The sequence below is a fragment of the Copadichromis virginalis genome, linkage group LG9, assembly GCF_057382275.1.
Source record: "Copadichromis virginalis isolate Kocher_CV1m ecotype Utaka linkage group LG9, C_Virginalis_male_GT1.1, whole genome shotgun sequence".
NCBI lineage: Eukaryota > Metazoa > Chordata > Actinopteri > Cichliformes > Cichlidae > Copadichromis > Copadichromis virginalis.
The window spans coordinates 32,678,600-32,702,632 of NC_140626.1; the positions used below are offsets into that span (position 1 = coordinate 32,678,600).

Genomic DNA, 24,033 nt, shown 5'->3' on the forward strand with positions numbered 1-24,033 from the left:
TCATCACAGGTAAAACTTTAAGAGCTGCAGTTCCTCCAACGGCCGCTTGGAGGCTCCATAAGTCTCCACCTTTATATGATCTTTATTTAATAACTCACCTGTTTGAAGCTTCGAGTTTGGTGGGTGACTCCAGGAAGTGTGCTGCAACTTCAGTGACGTGCAAATATTTTATTAACCTGTGTCTATGTGTTGTGCTCAGCTTGTGGACGCTCCGTTCATCAGGATTCAAACCTCTCCAAATATGGTCATTTAATACCGTCACTCGTGTAATACCGCTTTGAACCACAGGGTGGAGCAGCGAGTCAGTGCTGAATGCAATCTAAGGTGTGGGTAGTCATCTGTGCAAAAAGCATGTTAGTCATGCTACTGATTCCAGCGCAGACAGGTCGTTTTTCTGTGTGAGTGCATCATTTCTGTTTTAAATAGAAACCACACAGATCATCTCAGAGTTTTACATTTAATGACATTCCTTCCAGACGACCTGTTTGGCAGCAGTGTTCAAACTGAAGCCTGCAGCAGCCGACATGAGTGCAAGTGTGCGTCTGCAGACCCGTGTGTCACCCAGCCTGCAGATCCTCGGGGTGATTAATTAAAACCAGTTTTATCCAACAGCTTTAAAAATATTTATTTTAAGAATTTAAATAATTACATCATGCCAGAGTATTTTATTATGAATTTATTATTTAAAACAGACATTTTAAGGTTTTTAAATCAAAATATTAAATATATCTGACTGCACTGAAACTCAAACTGAACGACGTGCTGACTCGAACAAACTGTTTTAAACAGAAATGATGCACTGAGATGAAACATGGAGCTCAAAGCTCGAGAGGAGGGTCGCTGCCTCCCTGTGGTCAAAGTGCTCGTTACATTTTTCAGTTGTTATAAAGCAGCAGTGAGTAAACTCAAACATTACTGAACCATGTCTCTCCGAGTACAAAAATATTCCAGCAGCTGGTGGGCTGCAGCTCCGACCTGCTTGAACGTGGCAGCAGCGGAGCTAAACTCTGAGCAACACGTGAACCATAAAACAGCGAGACGCCGGCGAGCTTCTGCTCCAACATTGAGAGCTGAAGAGGACATCAGAGACAAACATTTAAATAAAACCCAATATGAGCTCATCAGCTGACCCTCACCTGTCCGTCCACCATTAACCCGAGCCTATCTGTGCAGTGACTGAGGACCTGTGACCTCTGACCCAGAGCAGAAGCATGTGACTGATTTCAGGGTGTACCGGCCCTTTAAACACGGGTGAACAGAGTGTCGGGGGAGGCGGGCATTAGAGAAATCTTTCCTTGTTTTTATTCATCACACATTTAGAAAATGAACCACACTATACAAATGTCCACCGTTCGGTACAGAGACTCCTGCTCGAACCCACCGACCTCGCTCTGACGCGACCTCAGCGGCTCCTCCTCCTCCGATGCAGTGGCGGACTTTAAGTTACAGGACCGGCGTCGACCTGGTGGGCGTGCGGCAGCAGCGGCCCGGGCGACTCCGCTCTTTATGCTTACGTGAGAATCTTTTTCGTGGTCGCTGTGGCGCAGGTAGGCAGTAGCATGCAGAAACCTTTGGATGCGGCTCTCCTCTGATTGGCTGTAGGCTATTTCATCACGCTTATGTAAAGGGGATGGGGGTGGTGATTGGGGGGCGGGGCTTGTTTATTCCTCTCAGTCTGTGGTTGTTTTTTTACAGTATGACAACAAGGAAGTGAGCGTTCGAGTCGCACGATGAGGCGGGGACGGGCGAGCGTGAAGAAGGGGTTTCCCAGTTCCGACAGGAGGGGCGTTTTCGTTCCTTCATCTCTTGAGGCGAGAGGAGCGAGCTGCCCCTCCCCCCCTCGGGTTTGGTGGCGGTCATCATCAGGGTGGTCACGCTCAGAGGGATCCACACTTTATTACTCAGACATAAAATAAAAAATAAAAAACAAAAAAGATAACAAATTAAAATTAAACTAAGGAGAGCCGGCGGCGACAGGCGGGCAGGTGGGAGGGGGGAGGGCGGGTGGCGCTCAGGCCAGGTAGCTGTACGTGTCCTTCTCGCCGTCCACTCGCTCCAGGTACTCCTTCTCGATCAGGATGTCGATGCATTTCTGTCCACGGGGGAGAAAAAACACTCGTCACACTCTGAGCCACACACACACACACACACACACACACACACACACACACACACAGGTGTGCGTACCTTGATGACGGGGACTCGGGGTTTGAACCGGGATGACAGCTGGTTCAGGACCTCAGCCAGGAGCTGCTGGTGCTTCAGGACCTTCCTCATCTTCATGATCCTCACTATGGCAGCCTGCAGGGGACACAGGAGCGCCGTGTGAGAGCAGGAGGGCAAATCTGACAGCTGGCTCCATGCATGGAGCCTCGGAGAATCAAACTGATTCATGCCCAGCGACGGCGCCTTTTACATGTTTACAACATGGGAAATATTTTTAGGTTTTAGCAGCAGATCCCCCATTTTTTACATTTACAGAGTGACTACAGCAGCCGTCTGAAGAGCAGCGGCACACGTCTCCAGTTTTCCCGCCTTCACAGGGTCGACCGTCTGGTTTTGTGTGTTTGAATCTGATCAGAAAATATTTTAACAGTCACTGTTCTACAGTTTCAGACGAGCTCACCGTAGCTGGGATCATACACACCGTTACTTTAACGCAGATAAGAATCTTTAGCAAACTGATTTGTTTGGATTAGAGGTTTTTGCTTCTGTCACACATTCAAACAAACGTTTCCTCGTTTGCTCCTGATGAACTCTGTGTTCATGCTCTTATGTTTGTGGGTCTGTGACTTTTAGGGGAGCAGAAGCTGCACTGAACCACTTTATGTCCCTTCATGCCCTCATACAGCTCTGCTGGAGACGGAGGAAAAGCTCAGTGTTTGGTTTTTTTCAGCATGTTTTAAACGTGATGCAGAGGGTGGAGTGGAGTGGAGTGGGAGCTGCACCTGGATGAGGAGCTTTCGATCCTCCTCGATGTTCTTGTGAGTCGTCTCCTGCTCCTGTTTCTGCTCCGTCTTCATCGGCACGTTGATGTTCACCCTCAGCTTCTTACTGCGCAGCAAACAAGAGCAACAAGCTTCAGCATCCTCCTACATCACAGGCACACTTTTATTTAAGGCGGATTTAAGGTGGAGCGTGTCTCACTTCTTATATCCAAGGAAGAGTTTGATGACCGTGTCGGACTTGAACTCCACCTCGTCCACGTTGGCGTTCTCGTCCTCCAAAACCTGACGGACACAAAGTTTGGATTCAGCATCAGGTCTGCCATTACTAAAGCGTTTCTATGGAAACTAAAGACCAGCCACACGTGAGGATTTCACCTCCGGACAGAAAGCGTGACTCACCAGCAGCTTCGATTTTAACAGAATCTGAAGAACTTGAACCAAAATGTCCTGAAAACAGAGCAGAGGGGTCAGAGACGCCTGCTCCGCGGCGACAGAGCAGCACGAAGGAAGGCGGCGGTGTTTGTGCGCTTACAGTTTTGATCTGTGTGCTGTCAGTGAGCTGCTGCACCGTGTAGCTGTCCTCCGTGTTGTACTGCAGCAGGATGGCCATCTGGAAGGTGGAGGCCTGCAGCGTGTACCTGTCAACAAGCACAGCAACAGTAAGGAGCGGCGTGGGCTCGGCTCCTCGCGGCCGCCACACGTACCTCACGACGGTGCGCTCAGAGCTCTGCAGGTCTGCTACCAGCCTGAGAGTCACCACAAAAGAAGAATTCAGCACGAGCCTCAGATTCTGCTCCTCTGTGTCACAAATGCCTTAAAACCTTTCAGAGGCACCAAATACTCACTACAGTCCACGTGTGTATTAATCCGCCTCTGAAAATAGTCCCTAAAGTGGTGTTTCATTCACTCCAGTGTGAAATAGAAACTCGGTAAGACACAAAAATACATTTACTGCAACAAACTCGCCGCGCAAGAATCTCAAATATATTTGATGTAACTTTCATGGCTGATCACCAGAGCTGTGGCGCCACAGCGCCCCCTACCTGTGCGCTCACAGACTGCACGCGTACCTGTTCTTGAAGCAGTTGGTGACCAGCTCTCCTTTGGACAGGTGATACAGCCAGGTGAGCTTCCTGCCGCTGTGCCTGCTGGCGTAGAACGCCGTGAAGCGCTGATAGCTCCGCTCCAGCTGTGCAGGAGGAGAGGCAGAGGGTCAGAGCCACGGTACTCAACCTGAGGTCTGCGGACCTGTAAGGGATCTTCTTATTAACACCATTTGTCACGGCACAAAGCTGTGACCCACTTCCACAGTCGTCTGTCTGCACGTCTCTCCTGTAATCTCTCATCATATTAGGTTTTTATTTCTTGGCACCTTCTGGCAGCAGTCGTTTTCTTAGCGCAGCTTATAAAGCAGGAAAACAAATACCAGGCATATGATTTAAACCCTCCATCCACACGTCCTTCAGCTGAAGGCGTTTAAAAAGTAAGAACAAAGTGTTGCTGATGTGTCACCACTCAAACGTCCACACTGAGCTTTAAATGTTTAATGAGGAAATCAAACTGTCCTTGTTTTTACAGGAGAGATTTAGTTAAATACTGAACTAGAGCTTCAAAGATGTACGTTTCAGATGCTGCCGGATGACAAAACCTACGACGTGTTAAATTTACCAGACACGAAACATTCATGAGGGGAAAACTTTAAGTTGAGGAGCAATATCGCTTCACTTTTCAAGGTTTGGTTGGAAAAGACATTCATGTCTTTGAACTCCTGGGATCAATAACTCATAAGCAACATTATGAAAACACCTCCTCCTTCATGTCACACCATTAAAGCAGTCGAGCTAGCAGCTCGTTTTCATTACCAGCAGCACTGCTTGATCATGTTTTTATGACTTATTGATCCTGTGAGATGAAATGTGGGAATCCTTTTCCAATCGTACCTGGAAAAGGTGGAAGCGCCTGCAGGGGGGAGAGGTTTCTTTATCAAATCACGACTTTGATCTTCAGAAGTCAGAGTTTTATCTCTGAAATCAGCAAGAATGAAATTAGAAAAATGAATTTTAAAGCGTGCTGGATTACCTCTGAGGGCAGAGCGAAGGTGCAGGACTGCTGGAAAGGCCAAGAGCCGGAGCTCAGAACCTGGATGCTGAAGTCCACTGTGACACAAACACAATGAAACTGCGTCCATCTTCACATACATGTGAGACTTTATTTTGAATGTGTATTTGATTTAGACAGCTGTGTGTGTGTGTGTGTGCGCGCGCACTTACAGTCCAGCGGCTCAGAGTTGGTCAGGTGCTTCTTGAACTGCTCGTTCAGGTCCTTACTGACTCCGATGTCCTGGAACATTCGCTGCAGTTTGGACGTGTACTCAAAGCCGCACGCTTGCTGCAGGAGGAAGAGAAGAAGTCAAAACAACCCTGCAGACGCCCCACACCCACACACACACACGCTGCCTGGAGTGTGTAACGAGTGCACACGCATGTGATTCCGACCTTGAGTTTGGAGATCATGCTGGCCTCGGCGTCGTCGCTGGCGCTGTTCTGGTGGACCAGACGTTTGGCCAGCATCTTGGCGTAAAACTTCTGGAAAACGTCTTTGTCCTCGATGTACTTGAACACAACCATCTAAGAGAGGAAACAGCGTGGAGTCTTTGGTTTCACTGCAAAACTAAGACATCACCTTACAGAGAAGCTCGGGTCACAGCATCTCACCACTTGGTTCAGAGTGTCCTCCAGTTCAGCCTCCTCTGGGTTTTTGGAGCTGAAAAGGAAACAAAAACAAACAAAATGTTGTTTTCAATCTCATTTGGAGGTTAAATTACAGACAGGCAGATGCTATACTATTGTTCAGCCTCTGAAGCAAAGCTAAACCATCCCTGTGTGGATGAAGTAAACACTGTCTGCTCAGCTGCATCACTCTCACACTCCTCAGCTGCTTTTAAGCAGCTTCGTCCACCTCGCCGCGCTTTGAAAAGCGTCTTTGTTTTTGTCCTGAGTTTAACAAAGCAGTCAGGATGCAGACGCCACTCAGAGTTACTGAACCCACAGAGAGCGCAGTCCTGCTGGGGAGAGTCCCACAGTGGAACAGCATCCACTGATCAGGAAACAACAGCTGCCCAAACAAACCCCTCGTGGCGCACTTCTGTTTGTCACAGAGCTTTTCATCATTCGTTCAATGTTTCACTTTTAGGACTGAAAGTGTTGACTCTGTTTGAAACAGGTCACAGAGGAAGAAGAAAGTAAGAGCTGGCGACAGCACGTTTGACTTTATTTAAAAGACAACGGCAGAAGCCTCAGAAGGAGTCCAGGGAAACTACACGACATGCTGAGCTGCGCGGCTCACATGCATTGTGCACATCACCCACCTCTTCTTCAGTAAAGAGTCGCAGTATCTGGCCAGCAGCTCGGGAGACTTGCTGGACGACTGAGCCATCCTGGTGACGGCGTTGTTGTTGATGAACCGACCACACGCCTTCAAAAGGAGACAAATCCACGAGTCTAAAATTTCACCTGCCTGTAGGAATCCAGTGGATGACATCACACTGTCTGCTGCCATCTGTTATCTACAGTCTGTGGTTACTGACCTTGTCGAGTGCGGCCACGAAGCCGGCGTCGTTGTTGAAGGCAGACATGACCAAAGCGTTGTACTTCTTATGGACGTCCAGGGTGGTCTGCACGTACACTTTGGGGTCCTGGAAACAAACACGCACACACACACACACACACACACACACACACACACACACACACACAGGTCAGAGCCTGTGAGCCATTTTTAACATAAATGCTAACGTGTGATTGTCCTGTTAGTACATCTGCTGTGGAGCTCAGGGATCCGCCCACTCTCTCCATCAATCTGCTTTAAAAACTCCAACAAACTCATTTGGTCTCCGTGTGTTTGACTAACAGGCCACACGTTTATCATCTCACTGCTACCTGACAGACAAACGAAGCTTCAGAGCCTCCTCTCCTTCAGTCGACTCCTTACATTAAACTAGTGAGAAACACTGAGGTGAAAAAAAAAGTCCTGCGTACGTTGAGCGCTGCCTCGCCGCACTTCTCAATGGCGGCCAGGCCCTGGTTGTGGATGTGGGTCTCTAGAAGCTTCTTCAGCTCACCCAGACCGTCTGTGATCCGCGACACCAGGTTGTACATCCGGCCCAGGTCTGAAACACACAGAGAGAAAGCTGCATCTGTGAAACACCAGGTCATCGTTACTGGAGACAAAAGCTTTCAGTTATCCAGGAAAAGATCGATGTTTGGAGTGTGTGTGGAATGCAGCGCGCGCACACACACACACACACACACACACACCAGAGGGGATCAGAGCTGCAAAAATATTTCCCTGTCAGCGTCACGGTGCCGTCTCTCCCATCCAGCAGGGAAAGGACACGGTTACCTTCGTTCTTGTCAGCGTCCAGCAGGTTCTGAAACTCTGTGTGGAAGATCTCCAGGTGCTTCTCGATCAGGACTTGCTCACACTTTCGGGCCAGTTCGTCCTGGGTGGATTCATGGAGGTAAACCTGCACACGCCGCTGCTCCTCCAGGAGACGGGCCTCCGCCTGAGGAAACGCACACAGAGGAAGCAGACGGACTCTGGTCACGACTCGGCGCTAAAAGCTCCACGTGTCTCTGCTCGTTCGCCCACAGCTGTTTGCAGCTGGACAGCACAGCGCCTACCTTCTTCATGTACTCTGTGACGGGGTTCTGCTGCAGGAACTCTGTGCTCTCACGCGTGTAGAAACGTTCTGTGTCAGTGAGGAACTGACATTCAAAGTACTCTTTGTACACGGACAGCGTGGGGCCTTTGGCGAAGGCGTCCTCCTCGTTCAGGCCCAGCTCGACTGCAGGAGGACAGAGGTGGGATTAATGAAAGCATCCACATCCTGTTAATACAAAACAAAAGTGTCTACACATCTAATTTAGCCTGAAACGATCCTTTCATTTAAAACAACAATAATGTAATATGTGCTCGCAGACAGCACCACGTGTCACAGTGAGCAACCAGCTTCATTCAGCCCTGTGCTGCTGTGGTTAGCATCGCCCAGCTGTGAGCAGGCATCTTCATGTTAAATCTTAAACATAATGTACGTGTGACCTTTGCAGAATAGATGTTAGGCTAATAACTCTGAAATCATTCAAATCATTCAACAGCTGCACAAAAGTCAGTCAGAAAAATCTCCAGCTGGGTTTAATTAGTCAGATTTGAGCTCCTGTGAACACGTGTGCAGACTCCAGCATGGGCAGATGTCATTTATTTATATAAGTGAGACAAGTGAAGACACTGCAGACAGTCTGCTGCTCTGATCACCGACAGCTTTTCATGTTAAACCCAACACATGCTCAGAGTAGCTGCTTGTGAGTCTCCACAGCCTCCGTTCACAGCTCCCACCAAACCAAGTAGAATTTCACATCAGCCTGAAAGTTATGCACAGCTCTCAGTCTGTGTGATCATTGCTGATACTCATAACCTGCTTGTGTTTGGTTACTCCCCTGTTGCACTCGAGGACCTACCATAAGACTGGACAACACCACTGATGAGCCGGGTGTTGATGGTCTCACCGTTCCTCTCTCTCTCTATCAGCTTCAGAACGGCGTTTGTTACCTGACAGGGAGAGAGGTTCGCTTCAGTAAACATGCAGAATTCAGCATTTTAATCACTGCGCTGTTTCTTTAAGAAGGAAAACTGCACACCTGTTTGTTGAGGGGTCGGAATAAACACTCCCTCCAGGTCACGAGTGCCAGCTGAGAGGAGGCAGAGTAAAGGAGAACCACAAGTTTAATAAAACAGTGTTTGCTATGAATCTGCTCCTACTGCGACCTGTCAGGTAAAGCTTTTGTGTAACTGCTGTTTGGGGACAGGTGACGTATTTAACTTCGTCCTGCTGGAACTGCATTTTTAACTCTGTGCATTCAAACAGAAAGGAACTGTCAGACTTACCGAGTATATCTCGTAGATGCCCTTGCGTCCCTCGTCACACTCTCGTCTGACCCAGTGGCGGTTGAGGTAGGCGCAGATCCCGTTAAGGACCTTACTGGAGAAACGGTAGTCCTCCCACTGCTGGGTGTAAAACTTCAACACGCACTCGTCCATCAGATCCTCGCCATCCTGCGGACGATAACGCGGAAAGCAAAGGGAGGAGGAGTTGAAAGGTGTCCGTGGTGCACTCGGTGAGGCTGCGACTGGTAACCATGGACTCACCTTGAGTAGGCTCGTCAGGTAGTTCTTCAGGAACTCCTTGAGCCGCTTGTAGAGCTCCAGGCCTACGAACTGAGCCCCGCCTGGAGTGGTGGACTTTTTGGAGGGCTTTGCTGGAGGCACGGAGCCCCGGCCCTGGCTGGACTGGTGGACGCTGGTGCAATAGTTATATACATGTCTGATCGAAGGGTTAAGGTGCGCACGTCACATCAGGGTAACCGCTGCATTCCTCACATCTGGCTGCTTGTAACATCAAGAGCAAGTATGTGAGGAATGTCCTCGGCTGTCGCTCTCTCTTTTCTGCATGAAATCACAGCACATGTGCACAGAGCCCAGTTTAAACCTGGGCCGTCTGCAGGGACACGACCGCAGCGTCGAGCTTCCACGGCCGGGTGGACTTTATTTCATACTTCAGGGAAATGTGCAACCTTTAGCAGGAAAGGTGCACGAGGGGATAATCAGCTCTTCAGACTTTACGCTCACGTCCCCTGCAGACGCATTTTATGGACTTAAACCTTTTCTTTTGCACAGACAAACTTTATAAAGCTTTTTGAAACCAATTTTTAAAACCTACTCAAAGGTTGGAGGGAAGATTACAGTGTGAACATCAAGCTCAGGGTCGGTGAGTAATCCAAACTCTGCAGCAGCATATCAAAGACTAACCTTGTTGTCAAGCTCAGATATTCTTTCCCTGAAGGTCTGTTTGGCCCCGCCCACCAGGGCGTTTATTGTTAAACATGAACTTCTACTGAGAACAACGTGACCTTCATCCCACATGTTCCCTGTGCTGATGTGTTTGTATGAGAGTCACCAAACCTCCAAACATGGCTGTCGGAGGTTTCAGTCTGTCACTGAACGCGGCGCATCGTAACGAACGCCAACGTCTGATCACTGGACTCGTAACTCTCAGCATCTGTTTGCCTTTAGAAACCAAAACCTGTGTGAGGACGTCAGAAGAGCTAAAGCAGAGACAGTTGAAGCAGCGATGCCACGAGATTACCACTGAAGACATGTTGATGGTTTTTCTATTTATGGCAGGAGATTAAGAAATCTCCATGTTCTTCCCTTTAGCGTCCCTGAAAATGAAATCACTGCAGGCTTATGAATATACGCCAGCTATCTCAGCCGTGGAGGCACTCGTACAGCGTCTGCCTTGTTTGTGGTTTGTTTCTTGGCTTCTTTCTAAACGTGTGGAAAAAATAAACCAAATCTTCTTATTTTCTATTTAGTCTTACAGTTCGTTGTAAGTCTGGATAACAGAGCGTCTAATAAAGAGTCAATGGAGCCAAATGTCTTCATCAGAAAGTGAAATTCTTTCAAACACAACTTCAACCACACAAACACTGCTCTGAATCAAAGGTTTGCTTCCTGTTTGCTCCGTGTGTGAAACTCATTAATGGAACAAACGACTAGAAAAAAAGTTTGTGCTTCGGAGAAAAGGAAGTAACACACTAGTGAGATTAACCATCTGAAACAAACACACACGGAAAATTTGCTGTTAGGTTGTTAACTTTTAGCACTAAAGGGATATTGCAGTTCTTAAGGCAGCCACATTAATGATTAGAGGCAATAGAACAGAAGCTATGGCTGCTTGAATGAAGCAAAAATCCTGATCAGGGTGATTTTGGTTAATAATGTAATTCAATTTTTCATCTGCATTTTGTTTTTAAAGTGCCAAATCACAACAACAGCTGCCTCAAGGCGCTTTATTCACAATAATGCAGAGCAGACAGAAACCTGATGATTTAACACAATTATTGCTAAACATCAGTTACTGCACCTGTGGCTTTGTACAGGGGATTTCCTGTAAATAAAACAAATAAATATGTATTTTAAAGAAAGAGGAGAGGGTGGTGGGGGTTGGAGGGGAGTCAGAGACCGACTCCACCGCAGGACACTTGCGGCGAACACAGCCCAGCACGGCAGCAAACTCGAGCGACTGCAAGCTGACGGCCAACTGCCGCGTCCTGCCAAAAGAGGACCTAAGATCTGAGCAGGCCAGAGCCAATCCGGAGCAGCTGAAGCCAACCGTGAATAATCCTTCCACACCTACGGAAATCTCCAGCTTTACTGCCTCTAGATAGATCCTGTTACGCCAGTGTCAGAGTACTACTCCGAATGCTTACTGATTGAGCCTGCTCCTAAATGCCCTTCCTGCCTCTTGCTCAGTAACACACTGGTTTATCACACTTAATAAAGCTGGTTTGTATGATCACACACACTCAGCAGCACCCGCAGTCACACAGGATACGTGTAGAGTTCCATGTAGCGTGACTTGGCCATGCTTTGCCGCGTGTACACCTGCTGGATGCCAGCCCGCAGGTCGTCCCATATCTGGTCCAGGCCTATCTGTTTCAGTCCGTGTGGGTTCTGGGTCCTATTTGACGACATCGTGGTGGAGCCCAGTGTCCTCTCCGCTCCCTACCAATGCCCTCCCTTTCCTGCTCCAGCGAGCGTGTGCTCCTCCCCCTGCGCCTCCTCTCCTTCGCTTGATTTCGGTCCCAACTGCCTCGCTCTTTTCTCAGAGTCTGGAGTCCATCTGGGGACGATGGTGGCGGCCTCGGGAAGCTGTCGTCGGTTATGTGAGACGGGAAGGGGTCCCACTCTGCACGCCTGGGTGGCGCTGTCTGCCACTCCTCCACCTAAAAGCTTCGGAAGTCTTCACCAGATGACCTGCAAAGAAAATGAAGAGACACAAAAAGCCACCTGATTAACAATCTTTGACTTAAAAATAAATAAAAGCTTCACCAAAACTTCTGTTTTAAAGGATTCCCTTCATACATACGGCACTGAAAAATCACTGCAGCAGCCCTGCTGGTGATTAGCCAGGTAGGTTACCTGGATTTACCTTGTTGACACCTGGATCTGAGCCAGCAGACACAATGCTGACCGGACCCAGCGTCAGTCAGCTAATGAGATTAGTCACTACAGCGCCTGCCTAGTTTCCCTTACCACAGCCTCACTGTACACGAACTCCACATCCACAGTCAATAAGGGTTTTTTGGTTGCTAGGAGAAACACACAAACACAATGACCTACATTTATAACCTGTGTTTGCTTTGGCAGTATGGGAATGCATTCTGGGAGATTCTAAATTAATCAGAAACACTGAATTGTCATCTTGAAGGGCTAAAAACAATTAAACAGGCCTGTTTGGGAGTTTTTCAAACCACTGGCGTACTACTGGACAACTCAGATCATATTTTGAAAGTCTGGGAAGTCAACAGGCAATTTATAATCGAAAAAAAGAAAAACAAACACTGGCAAACAGACCAGATAAAAATTCAGACTGGCACATTCATGAGGGGGAAAAACCTTGTAAAGTCTTGTCTTAATTATACGAGTAGAAGAAAGGTGTTGCTGGGGTTGGATCATGCTTCGTGCGAGGTAGTGAATTTCTTTCCAACTTTGGGACGTGAAGCCATGAGGTTCCTAGATTCAGGAAGGAGTTTAAAAACCCATCCTGTGGGAAAGACTGAGTCACGACTATCGCACCACGAGGAGGGTAAACATCGGCAGCACGCAGAGGCCGGATCATTAGGGATAACAGAGAGACCTACAGCTGTAATTTCATCCCTGCTGACAGGACACGAGCAGGAGGTAAACCAACGCCACGGTTTGCAGCATCAACATCTCTGAAGCCACAGAGACGCAGAGACCGAGACACTAGGAACAAAGCAACCAGGTCTGAACTACAATCCACTCGACTTACTGGCTCTTTGTTTTGATTTACAATCACAAGCTGAAGAATATGTATGTTAGGAAACGTGCACAGGTAGCAGTATGTAAGCTAATAAGCTTTTTGAGCATATGTTCTGTGTTTACTGCCATCATCCTGTCAGGAAACAAAGTCTTTCACCAGCTGCAGCCCTTGCAGCTGCGATTGAGCCATCACTTGTAAGGACGTGGTCTAACAGAGACCAAAGCAAACTTATAAAGAAGATATCGTGGGACAGAAGGCAGAGTAGATGAGGCTGCTCTTAGTTACAGAGGCCTTCAGCTGAGAGCTGGATACAAAGACTAAACCAGCACATTTGTGTTGAAGTCCCGATTGAAACAATAAAATCTGTCCTCAAACATCAAGTTCATGAAGTTTAAGTCACATGAGGCTAATAAACCTGTTATTAGCATTATTTTAGTATAAACAGCTCTATTAGTTGGTATAATTACACGAACTACAGTAAACAAACAGTGTTTAACTTTTATGAACATTAGCTGACCATCCAGGAACAAAAGGTTAGGAAACATGACAGATTGCTCGATGGACTTTTGAAGCTCTGCGGGGAAACCACAGAAGTGAAATAAAGAAAAGCTGCTCGGCACGAACCTTGTGAGTTAACATTTAATGTTATGTTTAAAAGAGAATGGGTAATCATAAAAAGACACGGCTCACTGCTAGCCCATGTTTATAATTCTGATTATTTGAGAACAGACATGAAGAGGGAGAAAACAGACTGAAGCTGCTGCTGTGTGACTGGAGGAGGAAGAGGAGGGTGGACGGCCACAAACTGCTGCTTCGTGTAGGCAAGCGCTGCTATATTTAGCAGGAGCAGGCATGACCACTCACGGCTATCAGGGCCAGATATTCAGGACGTGACACGCGCGAAATCGTCTGTTTACTTCCTTCCAACGACCAGTCTGGGTGATTGCAGGTCGTCTCAGCTACAGCTCTGCTTCTGAAGGCGTAGAAAATGAAACACTGGAAATGGGTCTTTGATTGAGACCTTATGTGAGCGTCTAACAGGCAACTGCTCAGATATAACACGCAGAGTTCCAGCAGAAATGACCGACTCGTGTTGGCTTCTTTCTAGAGCAGGGCGATATGACCAAAAACATTTATCACGATATACATTTGAAAATTTGCGATAACGATATAACTGACGATATAATTGACACCAGACAAAATACTTTACAACTCCACAACTTTATTAGTGCAAAACAAACATCAGTGTGTTTTCACTTAAACAAGCAGCTGTTTTATCTGCATTAAAGTTATATAAAAATGTAACAGCGCAAATTCCTGTCTGACAGTTTAACCAAAAGGCGTTTCCAGTGGAAACTGGCCGACATATCCTCAGCACAACCATGTATAATATCCACACAACTTAAAAAGAGGTTATACACACACAATACGGTAATATTATGTTGAAGCACAGTACGTATCACTCCGCGAGGCTCCGCCTACGATAGCCGTAATGCTCCGACAACCCATCAAGCGGTGCGGCTTCGTAGCTCAGCAAAGTCGTACTGAAACATCTGACAGATTTTCGAGCGCCGTGCACATAAACTCGTTTCGAGGTCAGTAAACACAACCAGAGTTCATACATAAGGCACACGGGATTATAAGGGGCTCTGTCGACTTTCAGAAAAATCAAAGGATGATTTTAAGTGTGCCGTATTTTCCAAAAAACACGGTAATAACGACGGCCCGCTAGCATGCGCTACCATAAATAGTGCTTTGTTGTGTATCTGACGGACGGAAGCTAAACCAGTTCCACACCAGTGAAGCTGCAGCATTTTTACAAACCAGTTCTGGTTCATTGGTTTCATTTAACAATCCGCTTTCGCTCTTCTCATTCTCCGTCGCCGCCATGCTTTTCCGCCATGTGTGTATGAGAACAAAGGCACTGCGCATGCGCGTTTTACCCATACTCCATCGCCATATTTCATTTTCTTATCGTTGCCCAACATTACACCGGTATTACCGTGAATGGTATGATATGGCCCAGTCTTACCTCTTTCTGACTGGAATCACAGTAAAACTCACTTTTGCACTCACTTGAGACACAGCAGTGTGATGAAGATGAGCGCTGACGCCACTGAGGAAGATCCTAAACACAGCACTCAGCTCCAGCTCAGCTTGTTTCAGACAGGGGACGTACCCAAGGGGTTATTTTGATCTGTCAATCATGAAAAGCTGCTCTAGTATAACACTAAAAATAGAAATGAGTGTGATGTCCACTTCACAGCAGCCTCGCGTGTTTCTTTTTCTTTTACTGAGTCAAGCTTTGTAACCTTTTGGCTCCTCTTCAGCAGATCCTCGCTTAAACGCAAAAGGTAGCCCCTACCTGAGCTGTTGCCGTGGCAACTGGGGCAGACAATACCTGTGAATACTCATTGGACCACAGCAGGTAAGAGTGTAAGAGCGCTCAGTCTCCGCCATTTCCTGTTCTTGCAGCGGTGAGAAAGGTGCCCTTCACGGCGGCGCTGTGATCAGCTTTCAGATTCCCACAGCAGCAGGTATCCAGTGCCTGACCTATAATCAGCCCCACAGCCGTGTGACGGCGAGTAACAGGAAACGGAAGCTCGCAGAGCGCTTGTTGTGAAATGGGAATCCCAGCCCACGGTTATCAACAACGCCTCTGTGTGCAGCAGGAAGGCAGCGGAGCTCAGAGGTCGTGACTCGTGTCAGCGGACAGCTGACCCAGATAAGTCTGAACCACAGACAGCAACAAGGCCCACAGGAGTCCACGTCTGTTTATGAAGAAGCTTCATGATGAGGAGCAACAAAACGCCGCTCCTCTTCTTTGGACTTTAAGGTCTCAATGCAGGAGACCGCCGAAGCACCACCTGTGGCTTCCCAAGCGGTTTAAGTACATTATGCTACTGGCCGCTAGGCACGCTAACGAGCACACTGACAGGTGCTGCATTTACCATATTCTTCTCACTTAAGGCCTCTAATCATACGGTTTATGTACAATAATAAGTTAATGTGGTTTATGCTTGCTTCGCCCCTTGCTAATAAGCCGTGTGCACCAAAAGTGGCGTCACAGTTGCTGGAGCGCGCTGCAGTTTACTCTGCTTCCTGTTTCAGCTGCTTCTACTCCAATAAAAGGCTGAGGTGGATGTTTTTCCCTGAGAAGAAACACGCATCATTAGGAGACTGCAGCGAGCGCTCGTGCACCAGAGGGGTCATCAGATGGCATCATGGCAACCCTTACTAACACAAACTACGCATTTCTAAAATGGCCCTGCTGAACAGCATTCTGGGTAATGCTAACAGTGTGCTGGGGACTGGGCGGAGCTCATTCAGGAACGATGAAGAAAAGAGCAGACTTCAAAGAGAGCCATCTCTGCCACTTTTAAACAGGCAGACTTGTTTCACTTCATTTCTTCTTCTGTCCTGATTTACAGGACAGGACTGGAGGGGCTTCAGCACCTCCAGGTAACCAGGTAAGTCAAGAACAACATGTCACTCAAAGTTTTAAACCAGGAGACAGAAAATCTGTTCCACAAAGGTATTCATTCCAAAATGGAGCTTAATGAGCCAGATGTGAAGAAGTGTGAAACAGCTGTCTGGGTTACTCCGTTTGTTTTCCTGTCCACCGTTTCTAGAACTTTTAGACAACTTGGCTTTGAAATCCTATGTCAGTCCTGTTCATTAAAACGAGCATTTCCAAAGTCAGAAGTGTATTACAAATACACTTTATTACCATTCACTACTTTGACAGTTGAAAGTCATTTTAACTGACGCAGCCCAAAAAGTTTCTCCCAAAGTCAAGATGACAGTTACTTCTTATCAGAGACGACTGCAAACGGTTAAATGCTTTAAACCAGCAGCACAATCAGAATAAACCAAGAACTAAAGTCTCTCGCTCCACAGCACTTATGGCTTCAGTTCTAGTTACACGTCAGTGTGAACAGCGTCTCACAGACTTTGTACTGAAGAGTTAACAGGTTTATGACGCCTCTGTCGAGTCAAGTCCAGAAATATTTGCTGTAAGTTCTTACCCTGCTCGGCTGCTGCAGAATAACTTCAAAGCCTCCGTGAGCTTTCATATCAACCTCTGCCTGATGATCACCTGTCCCACAGTGTGGCCGACAGGTAAAGCGACTCCTGAGGTTCACAGCTCACCTGCATGTTTCTGGTTTCTCAGCTCGAGCAGAGCGCGAGAGAGGTTTGCTGAACGGGAAGGAAGCAGGAAGAAAGAGCAGGGAACACGCAGTGCTCGGTAAATCAGATTAGCCCAGTATCAGTGTGTCTGGGACAGACTCCACAACCTATTACCCTACCAGGAAACAAACCACCGCCAAACACACCAACACCCACCAGCGCGCTTCACACACCACCTAGAGTTCACATGGGAGCTTTACCAACAGAAGCAAACATTAAAAATCATCTGAGCCACTGTGACATAAATCTGCTTCTGATGAGCACGCAAACAAAACTTCACATCCAAGGATCTCAAACATCAAGCAGACGAACCCTCAGAGTCCCAGATGACACAACAGGATCATCTTAACTCGTGTGACCAAGGGTACACATTACTATGTACAGCTATACTTTTAAATCATGTTTCCTAAAATGAATTCATCATGTTTACAGTAAATGAGCCACTGCTGTGGTGAATTTTATTTTTAAATTACAGCAGATTTATTTATTTGCGTGGCTAGTGAGGACCACCCAAAGAAAATTCCTTGATTTAATTTACATAAGCATGTCAGCATAAGCAAGTTTAATAACCCGCTTGTTAAACAAGGTAAAACTTCAGCTCCCAGAGGCCACCTGGGGCAGGAAAACCTTTGTGCCACTATTCTGAGCGCACGTAAAAAAAAAGTTTGCAAGTGTTGCATTTTGAGGAGAAAATTATTTTGATGTAGTCGGTGATTTTTTGTCAGTTCAGCCTTTCATATTATGTTTAACCCGAGTGACCCGGTCAGCTGGTGGGTAACAGGCATCTCTGAAAACGTTAGAGCTCTTATGCAAATATGTGATGTCTTGATGAATGGAGCAGGTATTAGAAGTTTACACAGAAACATTCTCTCCTGAAAATATCTTAAAAGTTTATTTTGTGACCCAGACAGAGTAATATTTCAAACTCCGCCCCTCTTTGTTTCTCCACCACTGCCTCGTTTGAGTTTCGGACAAATGGATTCAGGGATATTGCATTTCGTCATTTCGAGCTGATTGGAGACCAGAACAGCCAATCAGATTTTTTTGCATCCAAGTCTGTGATTGGCTGGTTTTGTGGCACAAACATAACGGTGTAGAGAAAGAGTTGAGCGCACACGGGCAGAAATGTTGAGAGCGCGAGCAACACGTTGTGAGCGAGCGCACATGCAAAAACTGAGCGAGAGGGGCTGTTGGTGTGTGTGTGTGTGTGTGTGTGTGTGTGTGTGTGTGTGTGTGTGTGTAAAACAGCAAACGCTGAAATACATTTTTTGCACACAGGAATGAATTTTGTTCACTCAAATTCAACTTTTCTTCGCTCAAAATGCAACACTTGCACCTGCAAACGTTTTTGCGTGCGCTCAATACAGATCTATGTAGAGTTTGGTGACACTGACTGAACTGTGTCGCAGACCTGGACAGAAACTATCACTGATTCCTGTCAGTGATGCAGTGTGAGGTTTATTATAGACAAAAGGTATTTCCATCTCTTCTGGTTATTATTATCATCAAGGACATTTTACAGACATTATGAATCAGACTAATTTAGGAAATAATCAGCACATCAGCCAATAACGGAAACATTTGTTCCTTTGTGCTCTATGCACTGATGCACACCCTGGATCAGCCTCTACGCTGACACCAACCTAACCAGACTGATTATGGCCTTTATTAAATCTATGCTCAGTTCACTTATGTCAGCTCCTCTCAGTTTGAGCTCATGAAACTTTATATTAATATCCTTTGAAGTATGTAGAAAAACACTGATATCAGGCTGGTACACTCATATCTGTGTATGTTCACGTCAAGTAAAACTATATGCTGTAGATTTCCAACACTGATATTAATGTGAACAAATAGTAGGTTCAGTAAATTTAACCAAACATGAGAAATAAGTACACGTTTCCCTTTCCCACCTTTAAATCTCTTTATTAGCCATTTCCAAGTATTCCTAATGACACCGTCCTGTTTACAGACCGCGTCATGTCCACAGAGATCACAAGTCATCTTTAACAGGCAGATTTCAGGCGTCCATGCTGAGCAGAGAATGGACGAGACATCTGAACTCAGCATGAGGCAGTGAGCTGTTGTGAAAGAGCCCATCATGAGGAGCAGAGGGCAGCCAGAAGAAAAAATAAATCACTTTACATGCATATTTCCCATCATGCTACACACGGAAAAGCAACATAAGCCTGAAAGCCACAGATCGAGGGATATCCAAGTGCCACAAACAGCTCCACGGCATCGATAAACGTGTCAGGAGGAAGGCACACAGGCTGCATTTTGCGGTTATTTCAAGCTATAAAGAGGCTGACCGAGCTCAAAATATGACCGAGCATTTTCTTTGTTGTGTTTTGCCCTGTGGCAAATCCACCAAATAACCACGCAAGTGAGGAAGGATGGGTGTGCAGCTATTTCATCGTGGTTACTATACAAACCTACAATACACCCTTTATGCTGCCCCCGAGTTCTTCCTGTGTGTTCACTCTCAGCACAGCAGGTCTGCAGGTCAAGGTCAGCATCAATATTCAGCACTTGTTAAGTTATTCATCAGTGTGCAGCATTACATTTTCCATATTTCCAGAACATGTTTCACTGGACCATTTTTCCATTACACCATACACTCTTAGCTGGCTCCATCTACAAAACAGCGTATTAGTAGATTTTGATGACTAATATAAATAAAAACTAATTAGCTACTAAAGCTTTAAGATAAATGTAGTTTAGCACCTTTTCCACTCGCCCTTGTATGCTGCTAGAAATAGAGAGCCGAGGCTTCACGTTGCTTAAAACTGAGCCCAGTTTATTGCTTCTTTTGAGGAATCTGTGTCGAGCTCCACGGAGTCGAGGAAGAGGACAGGAAGTCAGACGCAGAATCAGCAGAGAGAATGAGCTCAATTTTCAAAATAAAAGACCCCAAGCAGACTAAGCTCTTCTGAAACACCTGGAACATGATTACAAAGCTGGAACAAAACTGCATCAGTCATGACACCAAAGACACACACCTGGTGTGTTTTGGGGGTAAATCTGCCAAATTTACAGACGGAAGCCAAACAAGACGTCTGTCTGTTTACGGGCAGATTTCATTTCATCTTCCTTTCCAATCCCACAGCTTTGTCACTAAAACAAACAGCAGTGGATGGGAACAGCTGAGGAAGAAAAACACTTTTCTTCATGTTCAAGCTTGCTGATCAGGTAACACCTGTAAAGGTTTAGATTGTGATCAGTTTCAAGTCAAACCTTGTTCTTTAATGTACGTCTGCGTTCATTTTAACCCTTCTGAAACCCCACGTCTCTGAGAGACCGATGGATCAGAGAGAAAAAGCCCACCGCCATCAAAACGGCAGAGCAGGACACAAGTGAATAAATGCTGACGTCGTCGTCAGGCACTTGCAGAGGCGAGGCCATAGCTCTTAGATTCAACACAAACTTACAGAATTAAACTTTAGCACCACCTTCAGCGATGTAACAAGACTTTTCAGGCTGCTCTTATAAAAGTGAGCCCTGCTCCGGTTTACAGTTCATGCAGATCTACAGTCACAAATGTGAAACAAACTCTTCGCCTTCTCTAATAAACATTTCCTTATTTCAGTACCTCAAACACTTCATTTCATGGTAAACCGGCTGAAACCAGCATGAAAAGCAAATCAAGCAAAGGTTTGATTCACAGGTGAAGTCAGCTGCAAGGAGCCGGCCAATCAGTGTGCTCGACGTCATTTTTAAACTCAGGCCATCAAGTTTTGTTGAACCTGCACGTGCTGAACAAACAGCGTTAGAAACAAGATGACCTGAACTATCAGACACATTTCAGCTTTAAGCAAAAGGGTCAGTAAAAACAGCAGGACAGTGACAGGTTCAACAGAAGTGGAAATATAACTGCTCTTTGGCACCTTTTGTGTTTAGACTCTGAAGATGGTAAAAAGCTTTAATGTCTTTAGCCCACTATAATAAAGGCCTTTTGTCACCTGTTGGTCTAATAATACGTTTTCTTTTTTAATAAGATTAGGTGACGCCTCACTTATGAGGACAAGTGTACATCAAAATACAATAATCAACACTATTCTTCAAAATAAAAGCCCTGATAAAGAAAACTAGCAGGCCATAAACCCAGGGAAGAAACATCTGTCTTTTAAAACTCCTCTGAACCGCAGCATTTTAAAACTGCGTGGGGGGGTCAGCTTTAAAATCAATATAAAGACAAACTCAAAGTAATAAGGTGATTCTGATTACACAATTTTAGTCAAACTGAGCCAATTATTTCACAATTACATACTGCCGAAGACGCAGATTTATGGAACAAAGTTTAAAACTTAGACTTCACCATAACTTGAGTCTATTCCGAAACCTTAAAACAGAATTATAAACAGACGTTTAGATTACAAGTCACCGTGCAATCCCACAGTTACTCATGAAAGCAATGAGTCCACACACACTGTCCATGTAACAAAGACATATATGAAAAGAAAAACAGACATTTGACGACTATCGGTTGTGGATTGACCTCCAGAGGCATTGAAGCACTGTGGGATCATGTTGACGGACCAGAACAAAAGACAAACATCCAAAGAAAAGCTCTGACTGTCTGAAGCCTGGAGGACTTTTTAAAAAAGTGCTCAGATAACATGATTCAAACTCCTTAGACTTGTAAAAATTCGGATTTTGCCTTATTTAGATTTTTATGTTGAATAAATCGCTGCACACATTTCCCATTACTCCAGAAACACAAAGGAGTGAGGTGTAACTCAGACTCGTGCTGTATATTGTCCTGGATCCTGACAAATTCTAGGACTCCATAAAAGGGAAGCAATAATAAGTGAACTAAACTAAAGAGTTAGAATCCGGTACAACTGCCATCGACTCTTAATATCTCGTTTTAATGATCAGTGTCTAAAATAAGTGCACTGTTTAAATTAAGGAGAACTGTGAGGACGTATATCCAGGAATCTCGATTAGTATGAAAACAGACCTTTTCCAACAGCTGCTTCGCTCTGGCAGCTCAGTGTCAGCACTACCTCTGACTCCGAGCTTCTCCTAATATCTCAGGAAATGAGCGACCGTATCGCTGCTCCGCTCCACCAGTTGTTCCAGGAGTGTGTCCTGTTCGAATGACCAAACCGCACCGCACGGTCCACGGGGCTGTGCTCGAAAAAAACCTACCCCCAACGGATACTTGGGTATATTTTGAATATAATGATCCCCGGCGTCTGTTAATTTGGAAAATATTCGCTGTGATTATTCCCCGGAATGGAGTCAGGCGCTGCTACGCAATACTGCTAGCTCCCATTAGCCTCTGAGGCTCGATTAGCCTGGTAGCTTCGTCTGCTGCCCGAACGATGGATGGACCAGCTTCAAATCAAAACACAGCCTCTATGTGACCCACACTTATCAATCGCTTACACACATGTGTGGTACTTGGACTGTATTCAACATAAAGGCTGTCTTCTCACAGTCAAAGGCAGAGGCCAGGACAGACTAACAGCCTGGTGTAAAATGGCAGCCTAGCTCCTCGAGCTTCTCAATAATGAGTCAGGAAAACAGTTCGCTAACCGCCTAGCATTAGCCTGCTGGCTCTCCGCTTAGCAAGCTGGGAGGAAAAAAATCTCCCCCGGCCCAGCTCGAAAATGTCACCTTACCATTTTAAGGCAGTCCCAGTCACTTTGTAATCGCCGGATGAGTTATTTTTCAGTCCCAAAATCGGTGTCCCGCCGCCGTCTCCGAGTGTGTTTGCTGTCGGTTGCTAACTACGACTGCTGCGCTGCTTCGTTCGCACAAAGATCAGCTCACAGCGCCGCGGCCACTGACTGCAGTTGCTTTCAGGCTCCCTCGGAAATACGCAAGGCACCGCCGAAACACGCATACACTCTTTATCATAAAAGAATACGAGGGCTATGAAATACGTTTGTTTCTGCCACTGAAAAAAACATGCCAGGCAGAGGTTCGTCAAAATTTCAACTAACTGACTCAAAGTTGAACTTTTAAAATAATAACTTACATTTTTAACTTAACTCTGCCTGGCATTTTTTTCTGTAACTGAAAAAATACTTCATAAACAACACTGTGAAAATAATATTGGAAGGGTTTTTTTCCCAGAATATTCCAAAATGAAGTGAAAATACTATTCCAGATGAAATACTAATAATACAGTCTAAATAAAATCCAAATACTGACAGTAAAGTTGAAGTGCTTATGACTTACCCCCTGATTATTTGGATAGATGTGTATCAGTGGTTTGGTATGCAATACTAGTTAAATTGTGAAATACTTCTCTGTATCTGCAGTTATAACATCTGGAGTTCCACAAGGATCTATGTTGGGGGACTGTTGTTGTTGTTGTTGTTGTTTTTCTTCCAGTCAGTTAGCCTGGTGAACTCAAACCCAGGACCCTCTTGCTGCAAGGCAATGCTGCTAACTACTTTTAACCAATTTTAAATTTGACAAACAAATAGTTGCACACTTTGTTCTAACTCTAACATTCCCCAGATGTTACAGGCTGAACATCTGTTTTGTCAAACATTTACCACCTGCTGATCTCTGAAACTGTGGCTCATGGACAGTTTGCTGTTGTGTGTTTTTTAATGCAAGTATCAAAACCATGCTGGTACTGGTATTGGATCCATACTTTCTGTCCTTTAAGTTCAACATTCATGCACTGAATTGTGTTCATTTGTGTTAAATAAATCAGTACTGGTATCAGCAATACTGGCCCTGTATTTATTTGGTATCATATCAATACCAAAATTTGCAGCATAGCCCAGCACTACGGTGTGTGTAGACGGAGCCTGAGAAACATTCTGTTTTTCTCTCTCTATTTAATATAAAGTACATTAATTTAAATGTATTATGTAAATAACATTTACTTACTTACTAAGAATAAAGTCAAGACATAATTATGAGATTCAGATTTGAAGAACAAACAAAGAATAAAACCTAAACTATTCACCAGGTCGGTGTCTTTCAGGTGCTAATGGAGAAATCTTCAGCTTACTTTATAAA

At 45.7% G+C, this 24,033-nt stretch overlaps 1 protein-coding gene across 2 annotated transcripts; it reads right to left on the reverse strand.

The window, feature by feature from the left end:
* Window positions 1–1,279: 1,279 nt before the first annotated feature.
* LOC146702302 (cullin-1) lies at window positions 1,280–22,856 on the reverse strand. Of its 2 annotated transcripts, none has more exons than XM_085468753.1 (22): window positions 22,674–22,856; window positions 11,401–11,822; window positions 9,153–9,327; window positions 8,892–9,059; window positions 8,645–8,695; window positions 8,465–8,555; window positions 7,631–7,794; window positions 7,350–7,512; window positions 6,986–7,116; window positions 6,535–6,642; window positions 6,316–6,422; window positions 5,663–5,711; window positions 5,444–5,575; window positions 5,219–5,336; window positions 5,028–5,104; window positions 4,019–4,137; window positions 3,481–3,586; window positions 3,348–3,395; window positions 3,148–3,230; window positions 2,949–3,054; window positions 2,188–2,301; window positions 1,280–2,092 (listed from the first exon to the last, which is right to left on the reverse strand). In XM_085468753.1, exons 2-22 carry the CDS (start codon window positions 11,538–11,540, stop codon window positions 2,012–2,014), a joined length of 2,331 nt encoding a protein of 776 aa, XP_085324879.1. In that variant the 5' UTR covers window positions 11,541–11,822; window positions 22,674–22,856; the 3' UTR covers window positions 1,280–2,011. The 2 variants fall into 2 exon arrangements, with proteins under 2 accessions (XP_085324879.1, XP_085324878.1); XM_085468752.1 differs by having other exon boundaries at window positions 6,316–6,464.
* Window positions 22,857–24,033: the final 1,177 nt, after the last annotated feature.

Coding starts and splice junctions, on each gene's coding strand:
- LOC146702302 (XM_085468752.1), bottom strand. CDS start 11,540: ATGTCGTCAAATAGGACCCAGAACCCACACGGACTGAAACAGATAGGC. Junction 9,328..11,400: donor CGCTACATGGAACTCTACAC/GTATCCTGTGTG, acceptor CCCTTCGATCAG/ACATGTATATAACTATTGCA. Junction 3,231..3,347: donor TGTTAAAATCGAAGCTGCTG/GTGAGTCACGCT, acceptor TGTGTCCGTCAG/GTTTTGGAGGACGAGAACGC.